The sequence below is a fragment of the Phaethon lepturus genome, unplaced genomic scaffold (genome assembly GCF_000687285.1).
Source record: "Phaethon lepturus isolate BGI_N335 unplaced genomic scaffold, ASM68728v1 scaffold14091, whole genome shotgun sequence".
Lineage (NCBI taxonomy): Eukaryota > Metazoa > Chordata > Aves > Phaethontiformes > Phaethontidae > Phaethon > Phaethon lepturus.
The window spans coordinates 58186-85714 of record NW_010517129.1 but is presented as its reverse complement, the minus strand read 5'-3'; the positions used below and the strand labels follow the sequence as shown (position 1 = coordinate 85714).

Genomic DNA, 27529 nt, shown 5'->3' with positions numbered 1-27529 from the left:
CTCTCTTTCCTACTGCAAAATAGGAATTGGTGTCTGTTCTCTGCTTCTGTCAGCTGTCTCTGACATAACAGGTACTACCAGACAGAGCGTTGTGTTAGGTGGAGGTGATGTCTAGCCAAAATGATTCAAGGAGCGTGAGAACCCTTTTCGGGTACATTAGGTATTAGTAGTCCTTTATAGGGAAGGTTGTTTTCCTATTCCCTGTTACTTACAGTTTCATAGTCTGGAAAACACAAGTATCCAAACCCCAGCAGTGGTCTGATTCAGAACAGAAGTTCAGTCATTGCTGCTCTTTTGAGCTAACTCTTGCTTGTTTGCTACTGTACTGTATTACTGTACTAATATCTGGCAGATCTGCAGAAACTTACCTCTGTGTTTCCTCACTGGTAATTTTAAAACCTTCTCTCTGCAGAAGATGTAATTGAATCTGCTTTTGTCTTCCAGCAACTGCAGTTCAGAGAGCAATTGTTAAGAGCCTAATGGAAATTTTTTTCTTTTTCCTTTCAGGGACTTTTGAAGACACGGATTCAGCACCGGCTGAGGTACATCCTGGAGGTGGTACGACCTGTTCCAACAGTAGTCCTGGATATACTGCACATCCTCACCCACATCGCAAGGCACTCCTCTGAAGCATGCAGCCAGGTAAATTTCCCATTGTACAGGAGCTTGGGAATGGTAGAGAAAGGTTTGAAAAGGGAAGAAAGAAACAGGTCAAGTTATGGCAAGGAGGTTAGACCAACTTGTGTGCTTTGCATGTCTTCTGCATGTCTGCATAATTGGATACATTTAGTTATTTGTGCTGCCTGCTATTTCTCTGCAGCTGCTTGACTGTCCTCGGTTGATTGAGACCATTGTCAGGGAATTTCTCCCTACTCAGTGGGATCCCCAAGTGGCTGAACCGGGGTATTTACTCACCAGCCTTCATGGAGTTGCTTGTGCTACTGCTATGAAGTTCATCAGAGTGTTGGCATCTGGAGGCCGAAATGCAACAGCCAGGCTGGTGAGTGATTCTCAGAAGAGCTTCTCTGATTGCAAAGGCCTCTGTTCTCTCTGTGCCTTACTTTCTAAGTAAAGATAGAGGATTAATTGGAGGTGCCTCTGATTATTTCATCTTCAGCTCATTGTGAAGATGTGCATGTGTGTTTTGAAGGAATTGTTGACAACGTCATGATAATGCCTTCTGCTGTGTACCAGTAGAAGAGCTGTCTCAAGCTTTTCTGTGCTTTTTTTTTAATGTGGTGCAGTTATGCAAAATCACATAGCACAGCTCAGTGATAGTGACCAACAGCAGATGTTAGAGCACACATTGGTGTGTGATGCTCTGTACTCTCCTGTGTTCCAGTGATAGGCAGCTTAGGATTGTATAAACCAGAAATTTAATCGCTACCCTTGTGTTTTACAACACTGTTTGAACTTCCCTACCATTCATTTGTCTTAATAACTCTGAGGTCATTTATCAGTATTTCCAATGCCTCTTATCTACTTCTGGACAGGTTTTCCACTTCAGAGATAATTGCATTCACTCATATAGGTCATCACGGTGGTGCTATAAATGCATAACATCTACCAAGAGCGGCACCCATTACAGTGCGAGGAGCACCTCTTAGGGTTTTTGGTTCAGTATTGTTAATAGCATCTAATAAATTGCCATTCAGGAAATCACTAACATCAGCAGAAGACCACCAGTCTGTGCTATAAAATACATAGAATAATGTGCTGATAATGGATAGTGGGGTATTTAAAGGCTGTTAAGTGGTGCTGGGAACATAGTAGAAAATATCTGAATTCTACTCTTTCAGGCTTTGTGTACTCCAGGTGTTTCAATGCATGCAAAAATTGCTTACAAGGTTCTTGCCACTCAAGCTTTGCTTCTGTTGCACTCTCATATGGCTTGTTACAGGCACTTAAGCATTGGGAATGGAAGATAATAAACTAAATCAAAATCATCAATGTAGGAAGTTATTTTAGCTAACAACAAAATTCTTCCATCTTCCTTCTCTGGAAGTAAATTTGACTTTGCCCCCTGTTCTGTAGGAGGAGTGTCAGAATTCATAGTTTGATTCATCAGCTCCTTTACTTTCTTGCTGGTATGCATTGATTTCCCTACAAGATGTCTCTAAGGCATTTGAATTTAAAATTATCTATAATATGTCCTTGTATCGTGAAAAAGGCACTGTAATCTCATTTGTTTAGACAGAACACACATAGACTTTTGTATGTGTGGGAGAAGGAAAGAGAAGCTCTCTTTTATGGTTAAGCAAAAATACCCACTTGTTGGGGAGGATAAAAATTATTTCTAGAGAACGAACTGTAAATGAGTCATGTCATGCTTAATTCAATACTAAAATAACCCTAGAACATTTCCAAAGCATGAAAATTCTATAAAGTTATAAAAATAATAGGCAGGAGGTACCCTTTTTATAAAATAAACACAGAATCATAGAAAGGTTTAGGTTGTGGGACTTCTGAAAGCCATTTAGTGTGACCTCCCAAAAAGAATATTGGCATCAGTTCAGTACTTTTGTATACAATGTTTTTCATAAGATAATAACTTTGGCATGTAATCTTGACTAATAGAGTTCTATTCGTGACTACTTAAAGGAGGATAATTATGTATTCTTTAAAAATCAGTTAAATTCTGCAGAGAGCATCCAAAACAAGAGTGTGTGTGGGCTAGACAAACCTCCATCAGGAACAATTTAGGTGTAATTGATTTCTGTTAGGACTGTATTGGGTAACACCTAGGCATCCCTTCCTGGAATAATTCTCTTTTAATAGCCATTGACCATTTATTGATCCTTTGTAGTAGGCTCCTTAAGATTACACAAGATAAAGACAGATTTGAACAGTGCAAGAAGAGTTTAGAATGAGCTGAATTGAAATCCGCAGCTCTTTTGGTGTGTCAGAGTAATGAGATAATGCTGCATGCAACTGTTGTCTCTTATCCCTTTGTCTTTTTTGTTGATTCTTTTCTTGTTTGTTTTATAGCTTAACAAATTTGAAATGAAAAGTCGGTTAAGTCGATTTATAGCTGAAGACCCGTTGGATCTGCTCCTGCCAAGGGAAGAAGCCATCAGGCTAAGCACCGAAGCCTTCCGGTTGTGGGCTGTGGCTGCTGGCTATGGTCAGGCCTGTGATCTCTACAGGTACATTCCAAAGCTGGAGGGCACAGCAGAGAAAATGGACATCCTGTTCCAGAGGGGCAAATACAGGGATCTCGAGGCTCAGTCTCTACTCCCCTCAGGGATTCTTATCTCCCTTTCTCTGGTCTCCTTGAGTAAAACTCACAGTTTCTAAAGGTATTTGTGTTGATAGCAACACAATTTTCTTTTCTTGTTTTTTTTTTTTTTTCCTCTGGTTGTTCTTGATCTCCTCTGTTTAAGCACTGGTATTTTGTTGTTTCTCTTCTGTGCTATGGGAGATCACCCAAACTTTGTAGGGCTGCATTTTTTTCCTCTTGAAGGTATGACATCAAGACACATAGTTTGCAGCACATCTAGGATTGAATCTGATGACCTAAAGGCAGTCTGCAGGCAGCAGTCACCAGTATGCATTCTAAGAGAGGTGGACTGATGCAGACAAACTCTGCATGCTACATTGACTTTCAGTTCAGTACAGGTTCTTGTGCTTGACTGTCAAGGTCTGCACTGAGATAAGTCTGACCTACGTCAAGCATTGAATCTTCTTCAGGCTTGGGGAGGAGTGGCTGGAGAGCTGCCTGGCAGAAAAGGACCTGGGGGTGCTGGCTGACAGCTGGCTGAATATGAGCCGGCAGTGTGCCCAGGTGGCCAAGAAGGTCAACAGCATCCTGGCCTGTATCAGAAATAGTGTGGCCAGCAGGAGTAGGGAGATGATTGTACACCTGTACTCAGCACTGGTGAGGCCACACCTCAAATACTGTGTTCAGTTTTGGGCCCCTTACTACAAGAAGGACATTGAGGTGCTGGAGCGTGTCCAGAGAAGGGCAATGGAGCTGGTGAGGGGTCTGGAGCACAAGTCTTATGAGGAGCAGCTGAGGGAACTGGGGTTGTTTAGTCTGGAGAAGAGGAGGCTGAGGGGAGACCTTATCGCTCTCTACAACTACCTGAAAGGAGGTTGCAGTGAGGTGGGTGTTGGTCTCTTTTCCCAAGTAAACAGTGATAGGATGAGAGGAAACGTCCTCAATTTGTGCTGGGAAGGTTTAGACTAGATATTAGGAAAAATTTCTTTACGGAGAGAGTGGTCAAGCATTGGAACAGGCTGCCCAGGGAGGTGATGGAGTCACCATCACTGGAAGTGTTCAAAAAATTTGTAGGCGTGGCCCTTCAGGACATGGTTTAGTGGGTTGATGGTTGGACACCACATGGTGGTGTTGGGTTGATGGTTGGACTTGATGATCTTAAAGGTCTTTTCCAACCTTAATGATTCTGTGTGATTCTTCCTGTAATTGCACTGACTTGGAAGCACAAAGATGAAGTTATGGAAGCACAACTATGAAGTTGCTCTGAAGAGGAATAAAAGGGAGGCCAGTATTAAGTTTCAGAAGGGAGATTCTTTCTCTGCAATGGCATTTTGTGTTCTCCAGCCCAATCAGGTGAATTGGTTAATAAAGAATAAAAACTCTGTATAATTTTTTATCACTGTAAATGATGTTGAGGAAAGAGAAACAGAAGAAGATGCCTTAAATTTGCATGAATATAACTGTGGATACTTTGGCTGAGAATGTGAGAACTAGGGAAACAAGAATACAATACAAATAGTTTTTCCAAGAGATTTTCAGAATGCTTGGAGGCAGAGTATTAGGTAGGTCCCTTTCAGATGAATTTGGAGTGACAGTATTCTTCCTTTGTCATCTTTTTCCATGTCTGTTTTTTTTTTTTATTATTGTGGTGGTCGTGATGGTTCTCATAATCTCATTTTAGCAGTCTTTATAAATATGTGATGGATGGTTGTAAAGAAGATAGAACCAGGTTATTCCAGTGGTATGAAGTGAAAATAGAAGCAGCAGTGGGCACAAATGGCAATACAGGAAATTTCACTTAAGTGTAAAAAAAAAATATTTTTTTACTGTGAAAGTGCTCAAACACTGGAGCAGGTTGCACACGGAGATTGTGGACTCTCCATCCTTGAAAATGTTCAAAATACAACCAGACATGTTCCTGGGAAAACTTGCTATAGCTGACCTTGCTTGATAAGGGAATTGAACTGTAGATGATCTACAGAGACCCCTTCCAACCTCATCTATTCTGTGATTCACACTATAGGGATCTCTACCCTGTGCTGGTGAGGATACTGCAATCCCTGCCTGAATTGCTCAGCGCTTGCCGTGGGAAGAGCCCTATGATTGAGTTGTCTGTCCAGCGAGCTACAGCAGTAGTTACTCTGCTGACACAAGTGACGCAAACAGCAGGCTACACAGCAGAGCTACAGGCCAAGCTGAGCAGGTAGGCCCTCTCTGCCACCAGTTCTGTGTGTCTGAGTAGTTGGCATCCTGTCTTCTCTCTCTTTTTTTTTCCTTCCTTTTGATTGGTTTACTGTCCCACATTGAAGCCCTGCATGGTGGGATGTATTTCCCCTGCCACAAGGTCAGAAGGCATATCTAGTCTGACAGCTGTATACTTGCTAGCCTGGTGAGAGGCAGGAGTAAAAATCTGCACCCAGCTATGGGGCAGAAGGGCAGTGTTAGCCAAATGCCCTGCTGAAAGGAGCTAGGAAGTTCCTTTGATCTTCCCTTTGGGAAAAAGAAAGTAACCTCTCTGAGGTTTGGAGGAAAGAACCTCTTTTCAGAGACCAAGATGGTTCAGGATTAAGAGGTTGTTGGTTTTGATAGACACTAAAGCAGTAGGATTTGTTGAAGACACAGATACTTTTTCTGGTGAAAAGCAAGAAACTCTTCAACTAAAACTGGATAGTGAGGTAGTGTGTCTGGTGAAAGTAGAGCATAGTTCAAGGACAGAGTAGCGCAGGTGAAGAAACTTCAGCTTTCATGAGTAGATTCTGCATTCATCCTTTCTGCCCAAATTAATTTGGTCTGGTCTGTGGGAATGTACAAAGGCGTTTTTTCCCCTGGTTGCTGTTGTTGGGTATCTTCTTCCAGACTACATGCAATTGGAAGTTTGCTATTAAAAATGATGATTTAGAGGGACAATTGTTTCTGAGTCACATTCGCTATCCTGTGTCATTCTTCCATTGTGTTTCAGTAATAGCTCAGAAGATAGTGAACAGATTCCACCTCCTCCAGTAGTGTGGAATCAAGTCTCAGGCTTACAGCCCTTCCTTGAGACCAGTCTGAAAAAATTCCTCCAGGAGATATCCCAGACGGAAACTTGGCAAACTCTCCAGCCTCTGACAACAACTTACATGATCTACCTGGGAGTTTATTACAGTGCTTGCAGCCAACAGGTAAGGCCTGAAAATACAGGGTTTCTTTTCATCTCTCCAGCATCAGCTTGTGTATTACACCTGAAAACTTGAACTTACAGACAATGCTGAAAAAGACAGACATTGAGCCATCTAACTGAGGACTAGATTTTGTTTACCACAGCTTATATCTAGGCTGCCTAGCATTTAGGGTCAGATAAGTCTGCTGAGCCTTCACATTAGCAGTGCCAAATACCACTGTCTTCCTTTTCTGTTCGTTCTTCTTTTGGGCTCAGAGTCTCAGTCAAAGTATGTGGTAGTGCTGTGACTGTTCTGATTTACTGCAGATATGACCTAATTTAGTTTGGCAGTCCTTTCTCCTCGTGGGCTAAATCAAGTTGCACGTTTTGCATTTGCTGTGGTCTGAGAGCTTACGTGTGGACAGCTACACTGCAATAACCTGGTTGGAAGATTGAGCATTGAGGGTATGCCATATGAACTTCGGATAGGAAACAATAAAGATAAATTTATTTGCTGCCCCACTGACATTCAAGGTCAAATTCTGTAACCCAGTTAGAGTTGTGGTATGTGACCATATTTTAAAGTGAGTTTTCTGAAGGTGACACATCAGTGTGATGCTGTTGAAGAATAATGTCTTACACTTTAGCTACCTTAAAGATTCATGTTCTAAAGGTAAATGCAAGTTTCCTCTTTACTGCCCAACTGACATGCCTGAGTTCTGACCTGGGAGAGCTGTCTTCAAGGTGTGGGGGTATGGCTGTAGTTATTCATTCTTCTGCAACTCCTCTGAAACTTGCCCAAAGCAACTGAGTTTGTTAGTTGTGGCTGGGGTGGAAAACGCCAGTATCTTTCAAAGAGGTCTTGAGGGCCCAAAAGTTTGATAGTACCCTTAACATGCTGTCATTAGGTCCTGAGCATTAGAGGACCATGTTAACCAAGAGGTTAATACTCCTTTTCAACCCTTATAGATATCCCAGAACAGTGGCTGACAAAATAAATTAAGTCCTTGAACTGTGACGTAAGGTTTTTTTTATTCCCACTTAAAAAGAAGGTCAGTCATCTACCTGTGGTTAGCTAATATGATTTTGAAAAAACATAAATTGCATGTAGCATGTTTACATGGACTAGTGCAAAACAAAAATCGACTTGTATAGTAACTAGATTAGTGTATACTGGGATCTTCTTGGAATATTTTTGTTAGACTAGTAAGAACTAAGGTTAACAACTTCATGTAGATTTTACTCATTTCTGGAGGGGTATTTCACCTGGGGGGAAACTTTTTCTGTTATAGAAATGAGTATTTCTGTATCCTAAAGCAGTATTCTAATGGTAGGAAAGAACATTAAAATATGCTAGCATGTTCTTTCAACCTGGAATATCGCTTACTAGGGTTGGAAGAATTCGGATGGTTCTCTAAAAGCCACAGATCCTCCTCTGTGCAGTGTTCATCCACAGTCATGCTTTGATGGGTAGGTCAATCGCACTTTATATAGTTGATTTTTTTTTTAATAATTTTTTTTGGAGGTCCTCATGGTGCCACTCTGCTTTCTCAAGGTAGTTCTGATCACCTTTGTGTCATCTTCAAGTTAAATGGAAAGATGAGCACATAGATGGTATGGGGAGGCGGGTTTAACCACTTAGGACAAGTTTTCATTTAGGGAATCTTGATCCCAAGATCCCATACCTTACTTCCAGCCAATTAAGAAATCTGTCACGCATTTTAATACTTGAGTGCGAGAACACCTTGAGGTGCCAGCTCTCAGCTTCCACACCACCAGCGGTTAGGCCAGCTCTAACGTAGAGCAGAACCACTATGTAGATGTTGTGGTCTGTCAAAAAGATAATAAACACAGAGAAAGCAATTAACTCAATCTGTTTTTTTTCCCACACTGGAATGCCTTCATTTGCCATCTTTTCCTGTCTTTCTCCATGTCTTCTGCAGCCATCAGTCAATGCAATTGACTGCTTAGAGGAAGTGGAACGTTTGACATCTGAGGTGCTGCAGCCCCTTCTCAGCCAGCCAGCCATACACAGCATGTGGGACTTGCTCAGGTAAAATTATTTCACTGCTAAGATGCTGTTGCCAGGTCAGGAAGCCCTGTTTCTATACTGTACTGTGTGGCAGCTTTCCCCTTCCCGTTTCCTTCCCCTGTATGTATGTGCCCCGTTTGTGTGAATCAGAGTGCAGTAGGGCTCTGCACCCTGCTTGGCTCTCCCCTCAGCAAATCGCATGATGGCCACAGAGGTTCTCCAGTCCCTCCTTTCTCACTGGTGCTGCTGCAGGGTCTGCCTGTCTGCCCTTCCATGTAGCTGTGTTTTTTTTGTATCAATATCAGCTTGATTTTAGTCACTCTTGGCTTTGATTCTTCTTTGGTTTCACGGGTTTAAAAAAAAAAAAAAGTAACATCAGTTTGAGTCCCTCTTACATCAGGCAGGTGAATGTGTGTGTGTGTGCATGTACCATTCATGAGCTTTGTGTGATGCTGCTTATATAAAATAATTTAAACTAGACTCTTGTCTTTAAGTTCCTGCAGAGCTTCACTAAGGCTTTGAAAGCCCCTGCAGGAAAGTGAAAGGCCAGGTACCAAACTGTTCTTTCAGACATTTGGATAACATAAGCTTTGTCTCTGGCTCTGGGAGCTGTTCAGCACTGCAGATATTCTTTCTGCTGTAGAGGGAGCCTCCCTACTAGCCTGTGATCAATCCTCTGGAGAGGGGGAACCTGAAAGGCCTAACGTGTAGTCAGGGACACATCCTGCAGCTTCTGAGAACATCTGGTATAATGGCCCTTGAAATCCTTGGTTTTAAGTGGTACTTGAATGGCCACCAAACAGTTTGGCCCATGTTCTTTCATGTTTGAGAACTGAGGTCTGAAGCTCTTAGCACCAAAGCTTCTAACACAAGGGCACCCGTTAGACCCTTTCCTGCCTGACCGTGAGGTCTGAAAAGAATGGGTTTGGTCAGGGTCTAAAGCCCGTTAGTAAGAATTCTCCTAGACTGTTCTTAACACTGGCTGGTAAAAATGAAGAGTCAGCTAATCTCTGCCTTAATATTTTTACAATCTTGTCTAAACGTTCTGGGCAGGTTAAGGCCAGGAGTTCAGAGTACTCTATGAGCCCTAGATGTATTCATGCATCTCCTACACGATAATGCTAGTGGAAGGAAGAGCAATGCATTTAAGGAATTAGTTCTCTATCATAGAGTAACAATATTGATCCCTATTGCACTGTTACAGTTGAGCAACATGCTTGTGGTCACTCTTCCTTGTAGTGGTCTTATCTGTACAGACGTGGTATGTCTAGAGTGGGCCTTGTAGGCACTGCTGGTATGAAAAGTTCTAGTTTTGCCCATGGAGAGTGAGCACACGCACCAAGAGCAGTTTGCACGGTCATGTTCACATACACTAAAAGCTAGGCTCTTTCTGAAGAGACTTTAAAAATAGGCATTTCATGAGTACATAAGGGGCAGCATTTTTGCAGTGTCAATTTTAGGTATAAGGTGGCTTTTTGGATTTGCCTGCCAGTTTATTATTGAAATGTCTTGAGTGGGTGGGCAGCTTTATTAGACTAGTTTATGTATGTACATGGGGAAATGTGTTTTTCTTTTAATCAAAGGCCCAATGCTTTCAAATGTTGACATCAGAGATGTGTCACTGCATCAGTATTTCTGCACATCATGAACAATTTAGCTGAAGATGAGAATTCATGACAGTTCACTGGCATTAGCTGGTATGGTGATAATATTTACTTGACCAACCATGATGCTAGGTTTTTTCTTGCGCAGCCTTTGGGGCTTCCATTTTATACTGCAATGTGTGGCACAGTTAAGACTGTAACATTCCTACAAGATAATTCTTCAGCAGTATGAGTGCTTTTGACCTGACCCCTCTCTCTTTATCTGTTCACACAGGCCATGTTCTGCTTTGTGCAACCCTCTGTCCTGTTCCCCAGCACCAGAATCTGTCTTCAGCATTGCATCTCTGAGTTGCAAGGGAGGCAAACCTCCTTTGAGCCTGGTTGGCTCCAAGTCACCTTTTCCCTTCCTCACTGCCCTCCTATTTCTTATCAATAGCATCACTCACATTCACAAAGGCCTGACCAGCAAGGTGAGAATAGTCTTTTTCATTGTAAATTCCAGGTGAATGATGATATACTTGTGAAGGAGGTTAGTATTTCCATTTTTCCAGGCTTAAGAATGGTGTTAGTAGGACTATTAAAAAGGAATTGTTGTGTATTTTTATTTTAAAAATATCAAAGTACTATAGGGAGAAACACACCCGTTTTCAGAACAGGTTGGACAAGGATCTGAAAAATATCTTCTGTCTTTGAATTCCAATACTCAGCTGACACTGGAAAGATGGAATTATAGAGCAGGTGATGAATGATGATGATGCTTAAAGGATGGATTTATAGAGAGCATTGAGAAGGGTTAAATAACTGTTGTTTGGTTAAGCAAAATAAGTAACTGAGTGTCAGAGAACGAAAGGGATGATTGAAGCATATATAACAAAGAAAAATGGGATAAAATTAAACAAGAGAATGAGTACTGTGGTGGCTGAAGAGGTTTCTTCCTGCTTCTGGTTGCCTTGAATTTTTAGAATGAGAGAGTCATGGAAGAGTGCAAACTCTGAAGAGGAAATGACAGAGCCCTACAAAGATGGAGTACCTAGCATAAGCTTTCTCAAAGCCTTCCTCTGTCATCTTATGTTCAGTTAGCTGACCAGTTACTAATAGCAATAGCTGGACATATGAGAGAGAACTTCCTAAGCCACTGGCCAGACTTATGCTTTACAAAGCACTATGGAAAATGTAGACAGTGACTGCTGGTTACTTGTGGTGGGCATGGTCATGATGGATGCAGGTGAGACCTGAGGCAGAAAAGCAGATATTTATCAGGCTATTTTCAAATACCCCTTTTGGAGTAGCCAACAAGAATTCTCGTGGGAGAAGGTAGGGGGTAGGTCTTGGAGAGGGCTGTATCTTACTTTCCTCTGACCACGAACTGTCTTACTAGTATTTGTCTCCACTTCTGATTCCTTTATAGTACAGCTCTGTGCTGGGCTTCAGAGGCTTGAAGGATTATCTGCATCAAAGCTGGCAGACCGGACCTCCCTCTGTAACTCCCTCATCTGCATGGATCCTGCGCCATGAATATCATCTGCAGTACTTTGTGTTAATGTTGGCTCGGAGAATGGTATCGTTATTAGTCCTTTCGTTTTGTTCACCTAAGGAATTGACTTCACCCTGGCCTCACCAACTCAGTGTGTCAGCTTGGCAACTAGTCATTGCATCCATGTTCTTTCTCGTATCTGCCTTAGATCTGGTGACTCTTCAGCTGTCTCTTATGCCTCATTCGCAAGTAGCATCTTTACAGTTACTGATGTGGGGATTTAGATCCAAAATACTTTGGATGGCAAATTTATATTTTTGCCTGTCTTTGGGCTAGAGTGAGAACAAAGTTTTCAAGTGTGCGGCTAAAAAAGATGTCTGACATATCTAAGACAATCAGGGGAAGCAGAAAGATCTCGATATGAATGTTGACAGTTCTTGCAGTCTGCCTCAGTCTCTCACTTTTCAGCGAGATCTATGCCTTGGTTGAGCCTCCTGTCTTTGTTGATTGCCTTGTTGACAAATGATACAGTGCTTTTATCTGTTTTGTTTCCTGTACAGGCAGGCACTTGTCCGGATTACACACAGCATGCCTCACTCCATCACTGTGTTGCCATGGCATTGCTAAGTCGTCTGTTGCCAGGGAGTGAGCATCTGGCTTATGAGGTCCTACTGGATCTTGCCTTTAATCCAGAGTTTCTTCTGTAAGCTTTGCATTTTTTCCTTTCTGTAGTCTGGTACATGGGAAAACTTGGGAAAATTGAAAAAGCACAAGCTGGCACTGCAATTTTGTCATCATTTTTGGCCTTTAATAGGCTCTGTATTAAAATTTTAGTTACTCGTTGGCATATTCTCCAGTCACAGAGCCTTGTAATCAGACCAGCAGTGTGGTTGCACATTTCTCTCCCATGTACCAGTGTTGAGAAATGTGACCAGTCTTTTGATCTCCTCTGTGGCAAGAGTCCTGGGATTCCTGGTAGAACTGATTCTCACTAAGGCCAGCACCTGCTGTCCTGAGAGTAGTGAGTCTAGAAAATATATGGAAATTTGACGTAGCTTGAAAAGCTTATTAAATCTTCTTCAAACCCTTATGGTACAAGTTCTTGCACAAATCTTTGCTGATTTGACAACTGTGATGTCTTCCACCTTGCACTGGAAGAAATCATGAACATCTCAAATGTGAAGCCTCCCACGTCTGGCCAAGAAAATGGTAGTGCTTTATCTTGTTTATCACAATCTCTTTGAAATTTGCCATGGTGCATCTGTGTAGGAGGTTGGACTAAGGTGCTGCAAGGAGATAATATAGTTTTCCAGAAAGAAGGAAAGTTTGTTGGTAGGTTTGTCTTTTGTTTTTGTGTGGGGTTTTTTTTTTAACAAATATCTGCTATAGAGCTACCATTTTGTGAGAATTTGGCAAGCAATCTGAGACCATGGTCAATCTCTGGTCTGAGATTGTGGCACACGGATTTGACAAACACAGACCCCCAATTTCTAACTACCAGTCTGTATGGTTCCTCTGACCTTGCCACTGCTAGCTGCAAAGCTACTATTTTGAGAATTGCCTTATGGATTCATCTAGGCTTTATGTGATATGTGGTATTTCATCTCAGCACACTGACAGCTGTGTTGGTAAGTAGACTGCCTCTCTGGACAAGGAGTTGCAGCCTATACACCAGACCACTGGCATTGTGTGGAGGTTTTTCATGGCAAGGCCTTAGTGTTGCTAACTCCAAATGTAGCTCTTGTGAATTCCCTGTAAATACCAAGATAGCTGATGCTTTACAGGCACTTAGTATTATCATAGCTGAATGCTGTAGAAAGTGTTGAGTGCTGTGCGTATACTACTCTTCCTGATCCAGGAAGGTCGTAAAGATTAATTTTTGTGGTGTTTTGTTTGTTTGTTGAGTTGGTTTTTCTGTTTTGTTTCTTAAACTGATGTTTATCTTACAGTGAAGGGAAAGCTGGAGGGCCAGAAGCAGCTGACTTCTCTGATATCCTGCATCTGGGTACCAGTGCCAAACTGGCAGAGCCTGGCTCTGCGGCAGCATTTTTTGCAAAAGCTACTCGTGGTGCCCTGCTGAGAGAATCGTACCAGAATCTGCCTTTCATCCGCTCCTGCTACCTTTCTCATTTTGTCCACTTGCAGCCTACCCTTACGCGTTCCCAAGCATTCTACCAAGGACGGAATTACCTTATCCAGTCAATGCTGCTTCCTGAGGTCAAAGGGCCCATCCTGCCTTCAGACTGGCCATTCTTTCCACTTATCAGCCTCTACAACAAAGTGACTAATGCAGAGACACGTGGGGCTGTACTGAACTCTCTCCCGCTTGATCTCGTCAACACTGTGACCTGGAACCTGCAGTGGGTCTTGTTGCTGGAAACGTGGCGTGCTAAAACCCTTCAGAGCATCCCTACTGCTGCCAAACTTGCACGGCTTATGTGTGTCTTCCTCACAGGTGGTGACCTCTTTCTAGAAGCACCAATCCACTGCTACACAGCTGCCCTTCTCTCAGTGTATTGCCAACCCAAGGTATTGGACTCCCTGAACTTGGATGCTCCTCTCCCTGGTTTGGCATCCTTCCACGATCTCTATATAAGTGTCCTGGAGCAGTTTGAAGGTGTCTCCTTTGGAGATCCACTCTTTGGAGTATTTGTTCTTCTACCTCTACAGAAGCGTTTCAGTGTTCATCTGCGTCTCTCTGTTTTTGGGGAGCACACAAGTATCCTGCGGGCACTGGGAGTGCCGCTCCAGCAGGTAATCCTGGCTTATGGTAGTTGCCTGTCACTGCATATTTCTTGGTTACTGGGCTCTTGCTTGTGTTTCTGTAACCTGGATTTGGGCATCCTCCCAGCACTTCCCCTTCTTCCTCATGCCTCCATGTCTGGAAGAACAACCATGCTTTCTTTGCTTAGAAGTTTTGCATTCTCCCTGAAGAAAGTCCAATGCATGGAATGTAAAATAGAATAGGAATGGAGAGCAACATTCTTTTGATTTAGGGCTGTGACAGCTGTTTATATTTTTGTTGTTATTTCTTAAAAAAAAAAAAAAAAAAAAAAAAAAGCTTGATAGATTGTAAGTCTGAAGAACAGAGTCCAGCCCCTGTGGGTGCAGGCCCTTGTCACATAATCATTTTCAGAAACCTGTTGACCTTTGTTTTGGGAGCAGGTAGTGTGTATATGTGGAGGGCAGGAGCTGTGAAATTGTTCAGTCTTCGGTGGAAACTGTCCCACACCTGCTTGGTCTAATGATTGAGAACCTTCTCCTAATTTATGGCCTGTATGAAGGGTGGGTCTGCACCCCATGTTCTTCTGCCAGCAATTACCTTTCCTTTAAATAAGTCTTTTCTCACCTTGGTGAAAACCTTTTCCTTGCCCAATGCATGGAAAAACAGTCATTTTTCCCTCTCAACCATGTTTCTACATTTAGTTATACTGCAGTTGTGCTTTGCTGCATAACTCAGTGAGAAAATTTGATCTGTCAAGTGCAGGACTGCATTTCTTCTGAACTAGCAGAGCACAAGAGGTGGAATTTAGCTGGTTTTAAGTTCTATGTCAGTTGACAGACAATACCTGATCTAGCCAAAATGTTTGCTAATACAAAGATAACTTTTCAAAACTTGTTTTCCAAACAACTGTGAACAAGTAGTTTACATGACATCAGTGCTTTCCATTGTGTGGTTGCAGCGCTTCTGCTCTGGTAGTAGTAGTCCTGCAGCCAGTTTTTCTATATCATTATGGCCAGGTGAGCCAGGTAAGCCAAGATATTTTGGCCTGCTTCTTATGGTAAGCTCTCTGTTCTCTTGATGTTACCGGTAGCCCTCCCCTGTCTCTATTCCAGTTCCACAAATATATATAGGAACAGAGCTGAATACTATATTCCAGATGAAAGCCATGATGCTACATCATGTGCTTTATCTTGTCTTGATCCTTCAACACCAGATCCCTCAGTACCATCAGAATTGTGGCATATGTTACAACGGAGAACATTTCAAAGCATATTGTTTTTCATGTGCTTAGAAAGATTTTTTTAAATGCCAAATGCTTTGAACAATGTTTTCATTGCAGTGTTGCTTGAAAACAAACTGTGTTGGAAAATTTCAGCAAGATCACTTGAGGTGGTGGTGTTTGGGTTTTTTCCCTTTTTGTCTTGAGTTAAGAATTCCCTAGTGGGCGGTAGGAATACCCTAGTGAGCACACTACTTTTTGAACTGAGTAAGATCAATGATAGTCTTTAACTGTGCAAAGTAGATGCTTCAAAGTGAAATAGGTAATTTTAGCCCTAGAGAACTTACCTCAAAATTGAGAAGAGTAAAACTTGGACTTCTGGAGAGGGGAGAAGCAAACAAAACCAAGTTGTTACTAAAAGCTTTTCTAATCTATTTTTCAAAGCTAAACAGTGAAGTCAGAAAATGTTGGAAACTTCACTTAACAACAACATTAACTCTGGCACATACCTGCTTTCCTTTTCTGGCTAAATACATAGGTCAGTGTAGGCCTCTCTGGTACATTAGTGGGATGCAGTGCTGTTGAAAGTACTCTGTCTCTTCACTTTGAAACCACTCTTCTTACCTGTGCCAAAAAGCAGCTGCAGTGATTTAACCAGTAAAATATCTCTCCATAAAGTTGAAGATGTCTTGAGGTTGCTTTCTCAAAGGCATGTCACATTAGTCAGTGTGGGCAGTAACGGCTCTGCTCCAAATGTGAGTCATGCCACCAAGGTACATCATGTTATATAGGAGTGCACACAGCTGGGGAAGGGCACCCTTAAGCCGTGAACTTCCCCTCACTACTTTAGACCCTGGCAAAAATTGTAATGTTGCCTCTCGGTGGGTTTGTTGCAGTTTCCTGTGCCTCTTGAGCGATACACTTCCCCTCCTGAGGATAACCTGAACCTCCTGCGACTATACTTCCGAACACTGGTCACTGGTGCACTGCGCAATACCTGGTGCCCAGTTCTTTACGTGGTGGCTGTGGCTCATGTGAACAGCTTTATTTTCTCCCAAGACAGCACGACACAGGTAGGTAATGGATAGCAGAGCCTCAGGGCTGGAAGCTTTGGGTTTTGCATCTGCTCTTCCTAAGGGTCCAGTGTGGCTTATGGTGAATCACTGACCCTGGGCTTGAAAGCAAAGATTGTAAGCAAATGTTTTGAGGACTGGTCAGCTGTTTGAGAATCCACATATAAGATGTGGACAGCAGCTCTTGTTCATTATACCCTAAAGCACTTGCATTAATGGTAGCCAATTCTACATAAACCTTCGAAGTCAGCAACTACGCGGGCTATGGTACAGAGAGGGGGGAGAATGAAGCAGAGAGGATGAGGGAGCTGATCAGGCAGAGAGATCGTGTAATAGATTTAGCCTCTGCCTGGGGCAATCTTAAGGTGCAGAGTACTCTTCCCTTTCATCTTGCTTGAATAACCAAGCAGAAGCCCTCCCATGGTCTTGGTTCCTCCAGCATTTGTTACTTGTGCTAACACCTCACCTCAGATCTACAGTTCTACCTGAAAGCTGAGAAGTCAGCTGAGACTCAGGTCAGGGGAAGGAGTAGAGAGCAGGATCCAAGTGATAGCCATTTCAAACCCTGTCTTGATGGAGCAGGCTGCTCTTTGGAGCATCATCATAATGAGCACAGCATTCTCCTGGAGTGCTGTATGCCTGTGGGCAAAGGTAGCATTGCACCATATTAAGCAAAGTATATGTGTTATTCCTAGGAGACTGATGCCGCTCGGAAAAGCATGCTGCGGAAGACGTGGCTGTTGGTGGATGAGGTAGGATCTGTAAGGTTCAGTCCGTGACACTGGGACTTAAGTTTTTCAGACATCGTACTTTTTACAGATTTATCTTTGCCTTTTGAATTTTGTGTTTACCTTGCTAATTTGAGAATGAGAGGAGATTAGCAGCAGGATTTTGACCTGCAATGGCTATAAATACTGTTATCCAGTTCTTGTAGTAACTGAACTCAAAGCACTGAGGCCATTGGAACCTAGACGAATCTCCTGTACTGTATTTCTATGCCTCTTGCCCAAGCAGCATTGTATCCAGATAGTGAAAGGTCCTAAAGGGATGATTCTAGCACAACTATGGTGGTCAGCAGTGATCTCCTTTAACTCGTAGTTGGATGCTTCCCCTGAAAAAGAACAAAACAGATGTGAGGTTTCCCTTTTTTTCTCAGGGAGCTTGCCAATGTCTATCATTTGTGTGACAGAGCTGGGTCATTTGGCCCTTTATGTTTAGTGTCCAGGGTGAACTCCTAGATCGCACCCAAAAACCCATTTGGGCTTCTGGCAAGAACTCATTTGTTGAGGAGACAGTGGAGTTGTATCCAGAAGAGGAAGTCTTAGGCAAATCAAAAGTGAATTTTCTTAGAAGAAACTCACCTTTTAGAGCTGATCTATTGAAGGTATTGCAATTAAATATTTGTATTATCTGGCAGGTTGCTATGTTGTGTTGGAGGTGGTGTGGAAAAGATTAGATCCTTTTCAGACGTACTTAATGGCTGCTGTTTCTTTCTTCAGACCTTGAAGAAGCACCTACTCTACTACAGACTGCTGAATGCAGAGAGCCCTTTGGGATTTGAACTTTATGAGCAACTCCCTCCCATGCGAATGAAGTACCTGCAGATGGTGACACAGAAAGAAAATAAGGAGAATGCACCAGCACTAGTCTCATAGTGAAACACTTGTGCAAGAAGAGGGCCAAGGGGAAGAATGGAAGAGCTCAGTTTATGCTTCACTGATGAAACTGCATGCACTTCAGACAGTTTCAGTGTCTGGGCACTGTTGGCATCTTTGCAAAGTGAAGCACTAGTAGAATGCTCCCAACTCTGCAGAACAATACACATCATCTCAAGATATGGCAGTGTGTGTGTGTGGCCTCTCCATGATGAATGCTGGAACATTTTCCTCCATTCTTTTTCAGGTTGTTCTGCTTCTCCATGGAGAAGGTGAGAATGTGTCTGAGAGGCCTGTTGAATAAACTGAAGGAAGTGGAAAAGATATTTCGTTCAGTCAGGCTGGAGACTGTTTGTTCTCAAGATGATGTCTGTTTTCCCCAGATGTTTCCCTGGCTTTTTTTGTACCCTGAGTTTTGAATAGTCCTTTCCCCACACTATCCCCTGCACATAAAATGACAATACAGCAGGGAAGAAGCTGATCCTGAGAGCTTTTTTAAAAAATATATATACAAACAGTTTCTCCAGGACAGCGTTCTGTGCACACAGTCAGTCACACAGACGTATTGTGTCAGACCTCTAAGAAATAATAGTTCCTAGTGCAGTGGTACAAACACTGAATATCCTCTCTTGGCTGTCTTTTGGATAGTCTCTAAACTGCTCCCCTAATTTGGTTACATGTATAACAAGATCAAAAATAATTTCTTTGCAGGGCAGGATGCTTGGCAATAACCACTCTCCCTTAGAAGGGGGTGGGGGGAAACGTGCTTGTTTAACTAGAATATTTATTGGTTGCCCTCTGAGAAGAGGGGAATGTAATTTCTGTCTTAAAGTGGAATTACTAAGCTTCAACCTAATTTTAAGAATTCCTAATTTGTTCACACTTCTACATACAGATTCTGTATTACAGACTTGGACACAAGGGCTAGAAATATAGTGCCCTAAAAGGCTCATCACAAGTGCCAAGTCAAGTCCAGAATTTACCCTAGGCGTGATCTCACTGGATGTTTTGTTTATATTCAATAGTTCTGAAAAAATTATTGAATATAGAACTCAGAACTACAGTCACTCTAGCAGGCTTTTGTTTGGAGGACTTACTTTTATGAACCAAACTTGTTAAAGTTTATTTCTTTTGTTTTGTTCTTATGAGTAAATACCTCTGGAAGGTGCAGGGTGATGCCTACCCTCAAGACCTAAGCTCTTCTACCTATCAAACAGGCCGGGCTAGCCTCCCTCCAGAGAAACCATGCCTATATTAACCTTGCTCCAGTGAATGTCCTAATAAGAGTGTGAAACACTGTTAATAAGCCAGCTTGTAATTGTAGGGATTGTTCCAGACAAGAAACGAATTCCAGCTAGCAGCTTTATGGCTGTGGTGCTGTCTTCATTGGCAATTTTCTAAGGGTACCAGTCCCCCTTAGGTTGCCAGAAAAGATACCATTTCATCTTTTCCCCTCCTTATTTCAGATAGGACATGCTTATTTGTTTTTCTATTGCAGCTTTTAATCTGTAGTTTCTCTCTGCTGCCTATCAACAGCACATAAAGTAACAAGCACAGTGGTCAACATGGTTTTTTATGTTAATTCTTTTAAAAGTAGCTGATGTGATGAAAAGTAATCAAATTCAAGTTTCTGTTCTGTCTAGATGGTGAGAGCCCAGCAGTTGTCTTTCAAGAGCAATGGATGGTAAAATTTAAGGACTCCTAGCTGCCAACTTAAGAGCAGCCTTCATCAAGGACTTTGCCTTTTGCTTTTCAGACTTCCAATTACAAAAAATGTTCCAGTCCTTTGTGCGATGCAAAGATGAGTTTTGTAATGTGTACAGGGTGTAAATAAATATTTTGTTAGCTCTGCAGGGTTTTTGTTGAACTGTTGGAATGCTCTCCTTTATTTAAATCTTTCTTGAGTTAGGATAGTTCTGTTTGCAATTTATTAATGTCTTGGGAATGCTACTGCTGTGAGGAAACACACTAAGCTTTGGAGGTCTGTAAAAGAGCTCTTCAAGCCAAAGGCATCATCCTGCTTGTGTGGTGGGTCAGTAACACAGGGTACCAAATGCTGTGTGTACTTGGGGAAGGTGCAGGGTGGGTATTATGTGCCTTGTCACGTGCCACAGGTGGAAAGACCGTAAAAAACTGTCCACAGATAGTATTTGTAGGTGATGAGAGAAGAGATGGATTTAATTTATTTTGTGAACTCTGAGAAGAAAAGGATCAGGCTTTTGCCTGATTCTCAAAAGCCTCTCTTGTTCCTAGAAGTTCCTCAAGCTATTGGTGTATGCCCAGAAAATACCTACATCTCTTGACATGAAATTCTGATGCAAGCATCAGCAATGGAGGGAAGGAAAGGATCCCAAATCGTTCTGCAGGCCACAGTTGTGTGCAGAACATTCTAAGGACACTTCATGTGAGCTGTAAGCTTTCAAAACTTTGACTGTCACTTGAGATGGTGTAGCAATCCTAAGCTTGAATGTTTTTTAAGACTTTGGGCAGCCTTGTACTGGATTTCTCTGCAGAACACTAGAGGGCATTGCTTTATCTAGTTTAAATGCAAACTTTCTCCGCTTCAGTGCAATTTGGACTTTAAAAAACAAAACAGAAAATACCAACCCCAAAACCTGGTTTTAATTTTCTGCTTTTTTTTTTTTTTTGCATATACTTTTGGAGAAAGTGTGCAGAATTAAATATTTTTTTAATGTGATTGGTTGCTAAGAATCACTTTTCCAGCAGGAACACTGGAAGAATCCTGGTAGAGTGAATGAAAGCTTAAAACTTAAACTGAATGCAGTTTAAATGAAACAGGACCAAAGTGCGGCAGTTTAATCCTGATCAGAGTAAGTGAGGAGATGAGGAAAATTAAAACTGTCGCAAAAATTGCTGTGACTGCTTAACTCCTTATCAAAATCTTAAGATCTTATTGAGAAGAAAATAATTGTGCTGAAATAAGACCCACAAATAGCTTTCTGGGGTTGAAGTGGTTCTAACACAGAACAGCATGTGTTGTCTGATAACTCTGATCAGGAGACAGAAAAATTGATAACCAAATTAAAAAAAATCCCCATAGATGCTATCTTTTAATTCTTGGAAAGAAAAAAAAAAGGCATCTTCTGTTGCATAGTAGCTAGAAAATGCTTGGTTTCATGTTACCCCGTGTAGGAACAGTGGGAATCTGTATTGGGACAAATTCAGCAGGGGCTGTGCTGGAAGACAGCAACAATGTAGTTTTAAAAACAAGCGGTTGAGTGTACTGGAGATGAGTTGAAGATAATCCTAGTATTGCTGATGAGTTGGCAGGTAAGACAGTGGGGCTGTTACAGTTTTGCATCCCATAACTGTACTGGCAGCAGATTTCTGCATTCTACTGCATCTTTCTTTGAAAGGGGAGAGAGAGTCTTCCCATCAGCTTGGAAGCATGTCCTTTTCTCCCTAGAAGAAATGGGAGTTGATTTGTGATCCTTCAACTGCATGAGTGGTTTGAATCCCCTGGATTTACGATTCCTATGTGGTAACTTGGCCCACTTTGCTGAGCAGGGGCAGTTCTCAAAGAAGATGGAGGCAACTCAGTAGCTGGCTTTACTACACACTGGGGTGGGGCAAAGCCTGACAGAAGAAAGTAAAGTGTTAGACAAAGAAGAAATCAAAATAGGATTGAAATGCCACTGCATGGGAACTTTTTAATAGTAAAGTGCACATGAAGCATTATATATGATTAAAGCACTTGCATTCCACTGTATTTTATCGACGACTACTGTTTGACAGTGGAATTTAATAATCCATTTCTAGACTTATGCATTCTGTCTGGCCACTTAATACCGGGTAAAGCCTGAACACCTTTTGCTGGTGAAGTCACGGACAGATAGAACAAGCCATAAGATGTGGGTGTATATATATACTACAGGTCAGACAAATGTGGGGTTTTTTGGTGTTGGAAACAAGAGCAGGGAGGCTTGTTAGTACTCACTTTTGCTCCTTCCTAGTTCTGCATAGTTCTCCTTAGAAATCTCTCATCAATTAGTTGATGCTGCCTCCTGCTGATAATCAAATTTGGGGGAAAAATGTTTTCTTTTACCTTATAGAAGCTCATATAAGCTCTCCATTCACAAAGCTGGCCCTCTGATATCCTTTGTAAAAATAACTTTATGCTAATTTACTGGCCTTTGCCCTAGTTTTTAGAAACTGGCTTTCCCCCTTACCCCTTTGAATGGAGAATGTGCTGTGAAAACGTGCTCTCAGAACTGCTGCTGTTTTGTGTGATGACCGGTGTTTGTACGCAGGGGTAAAATGGCCACCACGTGCTTCCCTCCCTTCCTTTTGTGGTAAGCTTGAGTCTCAAAGCAGCTGTTGCACAAATACTGTCTGTGGATTTCTGGCCAGCCCCAGCCCAAAGAGGGAAAGGAGTGTGAAGAACCCAAATCCAACCCGGCCGAAGTTGCGCGGTGCAAAAGGACCAGACGCAGCACCAGCAGTGTTGCGGTGAGCCTCCAGCGAACCCTGACCTTGAGCAATAGCTGTGTTCAGGTTATAATGAACCTTCCTAACGAAGGACGTTTTAGACAGAGCGACACCTGGTCTGTCTTTGGGTCCAGTTCTTTATGTTCTGCTGTGGCATAACTGGCAGACACCAGCAGGCACCTGTAGCTCTAGAGACCAGATCTGTGTCCTTTATCCTGACCCTGGGCAACTTTTTTTGCAGCACTCTTGTCTGTTGAGCAACTAGCTCAAAAGCCCGGTCGGGGCGATGGATGTTTCCAGAAAGTACTGTATATGGAGATCACAACGAAACCTGAGGTATCCGAGGAAGGCCAGGGGCATCTACCCTCTATGTCTCCCTGCCCCAGTCTAACATGGATGACAAACCACTGACACTGCTGCCCTCAGCAACAACAAAAAGGGGGCTTGCATGACCTAAAAGTGCTACCATGTCAAAGTGGGGCCACGTGTGTGACAGGGGCTCGTACTAAAACCTGAGGTTGGTGCATTAGTTGTTTGTTAGGCTGGAAAGAAGTTTTCTGGAAGAGCCCAGGTGCCGGGAGCCTCCCCTGAGGGGTGGCAGCTGTGGGGCTGGGCAGGTAATGGGGGACACCTGGGCCCAGCCCGGGGCAGGCAGGGGCAGCACCACCCTCAGAGAGCTTGTCGAGGGGCCAGCAGCAGCATCGATGAGAGGGAAATACTGAGTCTCGTCCATTTTATCTGCTCTTCTGGAGCACTGGGTGTCTGGCAGGGACTGTTGAGGCTGCAAACCAGGTTGGCAGAGTTAAAACGTGTTTTGTGTGCTGGGGCCAGGGCTGGTGTGGTCCTGCTGGGTCGAGGCTTTTGCCCAGCTGAGGCAGTTGCTATGTTTTTGGGGCTATGCTGGTGGTTGCCTCACACTTTCCCCAAGGAAGGAGGGAGGGTTGTCTAAGTCCTCAGCCTTGTGCTCGTCCTGTCCTCAGTAAAGCCTTGCTTTAGGGTGGTTTGTGGGGTCCAGGTGAGGCCGGGGGTCCTCCGGCCATTTGGTGTGGAGGCAGGAGAAGCCCAGTCCTGGCAGTAGCTGAGAGGAGGGGGGAGCAGGAAAGCAGGTACTGGAGGTCCTGCCACAGCTCAGCCTCACTCCCTGACTGTAGTGACCGGTCTGAGACTTTGGGAAGGGACAAAGGATTGATAGAGACGGTGGGTGCAGAGGGTGGCTCAGCTTTTGGGTGCCGTTGTTTCTAGGCCTCTCATGTAGAGGTGAGGTTTGTGGTTCCCCCACTCTCTCCACAGTGTCCCCCTCCCCCAGTACTCTCCTCATGTGTTTTCTTCCACGTCCCTGTTGTCCTTCCCTAGCCTCTCCTTTCCTTCCCATTTCTGTTTGCCTATCTATTTTGAATTTTCCCCGTCATAGTAACTTCTAGTTCTTTGTTGGCTTTTCTCACTCTTTTGACTGTTTGCAGAAGCAATCAGTAATTCAGTAGTTAAACTGGAGAACTGAGATGCCGCCGCTGAGTTTGAGGTGGAAGCTCACGTCTCTTGGGGTGTTCATCTGAAGGTCTGGGCAGATGTCCATAAATAACGTGTGTGACATGCCCATTTGGAAACCTTATGGCAAAGAAGGCTGTAACTTTTAAGGCTCAGATGGCCTGCTGCGTAGGTGGTGTGAGCATACCATGCCGTTTGGATCTGATCTGTCAGATATTTGATGACACTTTAGCAATTAGTCTATTGGATCTGTCTGCTGAAAGGAAGACTGGTGCTTGTGTATCAAGGGACTTCACCACAATTGCTTCTACCATGGTAAGTTTTTGCCTCATAAAATGAGTGAGCATGCCTCCAAAACAATATTCCAGGCTTCCTTGGTGCACGTGGGCTTTTGTTAATAGCTGCCACCACAATGCATGTTCAGGGTGGCTCTTTGATCTCTCCAGAGCAGCAGGAAGTGAATTAACTTCAGGTACCGAGTTGCCAGTAGTGAAATTGTAGTTTTGGTGGGGGGTTGGTTTGTGTCACACCACGACAAGTGTATCGTGCAACTGTGAAGAAATGTTGTTAGCATCCTTCACAAAAAAGCAGCTTGCTACTCCTGACATCAACATTTCTTTCAATATAGATTATAAAAAATAAATTTAGAATGATACAAAAAAGTTTCTGCTAAAGTATTGTGCATCTCTTGTCTCTGACATGAGTGTCAGTTCACTCACAAAATGTTAATTGTGCTGCCACCCAGAAGATGCTACAGATGGTGGCTCATTTTTGTTCCTCTTGGTACTGTCTGCTGTAAGATTGATCAGGTTTGGATCGATTAAATTATTTGAACAGGAGCTGCCAATGGTCTCCTCCTGTCTGTCCACTGTGAAAAGGAGTGGGAGGAAATGGGATCTAAAGTGTACTTTTTGGTGTGTTTCTCTCTTTGGTACTGATTTGTGAACACTTAAAATATTTATTGAGGAGAGCTTGCTGACCATGCTTCTTTGCAATGAGCTCTTACCAGCAAGTTTTGTATTTTCTAGCCATCTCTAAAGCTCAAATTTTGGTGCTGGTGATGTGGCTTATCTTTTTTGTAACAGTACAATTTGCAAGTTAAAAACAGGATGCAGAACTTGGGTATTTGTATTCAGCAGTGACTGTGAATGTGCATTGTGAGTCAAGCAGTTTCGTTCTTTGTGTGCACTGGTGCCACAGATGCCCAGCATTGCACTGTTGGAAAAGTTAGATGTGCCCATGTGTGTTTTGCAGACCTCCTCTAGAATTAGTATGTAATTGCCAATGTTGTCTTAGGGATAATAAATTGTCTCCTTGTATGGATCTCTTCTGCTGCCGAGATACTCTTAAGGTTAAGAAACTATCCTCTATTTTGCAACCCAACTTTCCCTTTGCACCAGCAATCTTTGCTTGCTGCTTTCTATAGGTATTTATTTTGGTCATTCCTATAGCTAGCTGCAGATGAAAGAAGAAAGCAATAAGCCTATAGCTAGCATGGAATTATTAGCCTTTGTTTAAACAGAAAATGTGATTTTTTTTATAGTCATAAAATGTGGGAGACCATAATTACTGGGCTAACAGCTGTTCTGATGTGAAAGATGTTCCCAATTTTCTGATGTTTTCACTTTGTTCTCGTGCTACAGTGAATTCTTACTTTCTGGTTCATCCTCAGCAGACTACTTATGAAGATTTAATTGTTATAGTAACAAGATTCTTAGAGTGTGATAAATGTAGTTTGCTTAGTTAATTCAGGATTCTTCTTTGGTAACTGCATATTGTTCCAACAAATTGTACTACATCAGTAACTGGAAAATACTCCCAGTCTCCTTACTGCATACTGTAAGCTAAACTTCACTGGTGCCTTCTTGGCTTGCCAGCTTTGTTCCCAGTGTGAGAGGAACAGGGAAGAGTGAGCATGAGAGAGTCCTGCTGAGGTTGTGCTCCCTCTCGACTTCAGTGCGTGATGCTTTACCAGGAAGTTGCATGTGTTTAAAAAAACAAACAAACAAACAAAACCCCACAAAAAACCCCACAAAAAACAAAAAACACCCGTCAAGCTTTTATTCTGCAGGCCCATTAAAGAAGCAAGCTTCATCATGAGAAACTGCTTGATCTTAGATCCTTTTTTTGTGTTTGGCTTTTGGTTAGGTACTGAAACTGTTGACATAAGTAGATAGTGAAGACCAGGAAAATGGTAACCTAGTAGGCTTTCCTGGTTAAGAAAACTTGGATATTCTGCTTTAGGAAGATGCAGGTGAGAACATCTCTGAAATCTTCTGCAGATTAGCTTTGATCTTTTCCCCAGGGAATCTATTCTTAGATTTTAATGGGGATGGAATCATGGCCTCTGTTTAGTAATGCCAAAGGATCGCAAGAGGTAAGTGCTGTAAGTAACCATAACTGAGTGCTTCTTTGATAGTGAGCTCTCCTTTTCATCTAGCTGCAAAATAATAACATACTTGCCTTGACAGATAGTTGTGAATGGAGAGCTCAGTTCAAAACCAGCCTTCTCTGTTAGCATCCAGAGGCACGCCCTGACCCAGGCATTCTTTTATATGTGGGCAGGCATGCTCATGTTAAGACACTATGTCTCTCAGAGCTTAATCTTTCTGGTGACAGATGTGCTTGTTCTCTTACATTTTTATTAGAGAAAAAGGCTCATGCTATTTTACTACATCTGCATTTCACATTTTCTGTAGCTCAAGCTGTGGTGTGCCCTCAGGATTTTATTGCTGCCTTATTGCTCCAAGAGGTAATTATTGGCTATGTTGTGAGACTAAGTTCTTAAAGAATAGCACAGTTGATGCTTCTGTTTGGCTTTGTCTGCTCACTCACCCACTCTTATGGATTTCCATATTGAATGAACCCCAAGCAGTTTTGGGATCCCTAGTGAACCTGTGATGTAAAGAAGTTTTGAAAATGAGACATGTGTATGAGGCATCCTGGGTGGAAACTGGAAGTTGTGCTTAGGATGCATCTGTGTGTTTTCCTTTAATGCCTTTCAAAGAGCCCTATACTTATATTTTGAAAATTTACTGGTTTGGACCACCTCTAGTTTTACCTACTGACCACTGATGTGTTCAGCAGCCATAATTCAGGCAATATCCAGCTGTCCTGGTTTTGTCCCTGTCTCTCTTTGAATGTTGTTCAAAAGCCTTATTCAGTGGGAAAGGCATAAGCATTCTACTCTCCTGCATTTGTAGTTTATCTGTTGGCACTCAAAATTTGGGAAGCTCTAATTTCTAACTACTCTAGTGTGGAAACGGTTTCATGAAAATGGAATAGTGTTGAACACTGTAATAAATTTCTCATCCATTGTACTATGCATCTCCAAGTTCGTTAGCAAACGTTAAGGTTCATAACCCCCTTGTAGGAGTGGCAGTGAGTGCATATACAATGATTGCTTCACCTAATGCTGACATAGGGAGGACTTTTTTAGTCATGTATTACAGCA

General features: G+C 42.6%; 1 protein-coding gene across 1 annotated transcript in view; it reads left to right on the top strand.

Moving 5' to 3' along the window:
- RPAP1 (RNA polymerase II associated protein 1) overlaps window positions 1-18433 on the top strand; it is a 36770-nt gene extending 18337 nt beyond the window's left edge. The window contains exons 12-24 of the mRNA XM_010296294.1: window positions 508-642; window positions 821-1000; window positions 2989-3146; window positions 5244-5423; window positions 6186-6381; window positions 8303-8412; window positions 10270-10465; window positions 11404-11553; window positions 12030-12172; window positions 13419-14223; window positions 16310-16486; window positions 17182-17238; window positions 17986-18433. Coding sequence (XP_010294596.1) covers window positions 508-642; window positions 821-1000; window positions 2989-3146; window positions 5244-5423; window positions 6186-6381; window positions 8303-8412; window positions 10270-10465; window positions 11404-11553; window positions 12030-12172; window positions 13419-14223; window positions 16310-16486; window positions 17182-17238; window positions 17986-18141 — 2643 coding nt within the window. The 3' untranslated portion in view covers window positions 18142-18433. The remainder of the gene's footprint in view (window positions 1-507; window positions 643-820; window positions 1001-2988; window positions 3147-5243; window positions 5424-6185; window positions 6382-8302; window positions 8413-10269; window positions 10466-11403; window positions 11554-12029; window positions 12173-13418; window positions 14224-16309; window positions 16487-17181; window positions 17239-17985) is intronic.
- The last annotated feature ends 9096 nt before the right edge of the window (window positions 18434-27529 follow it).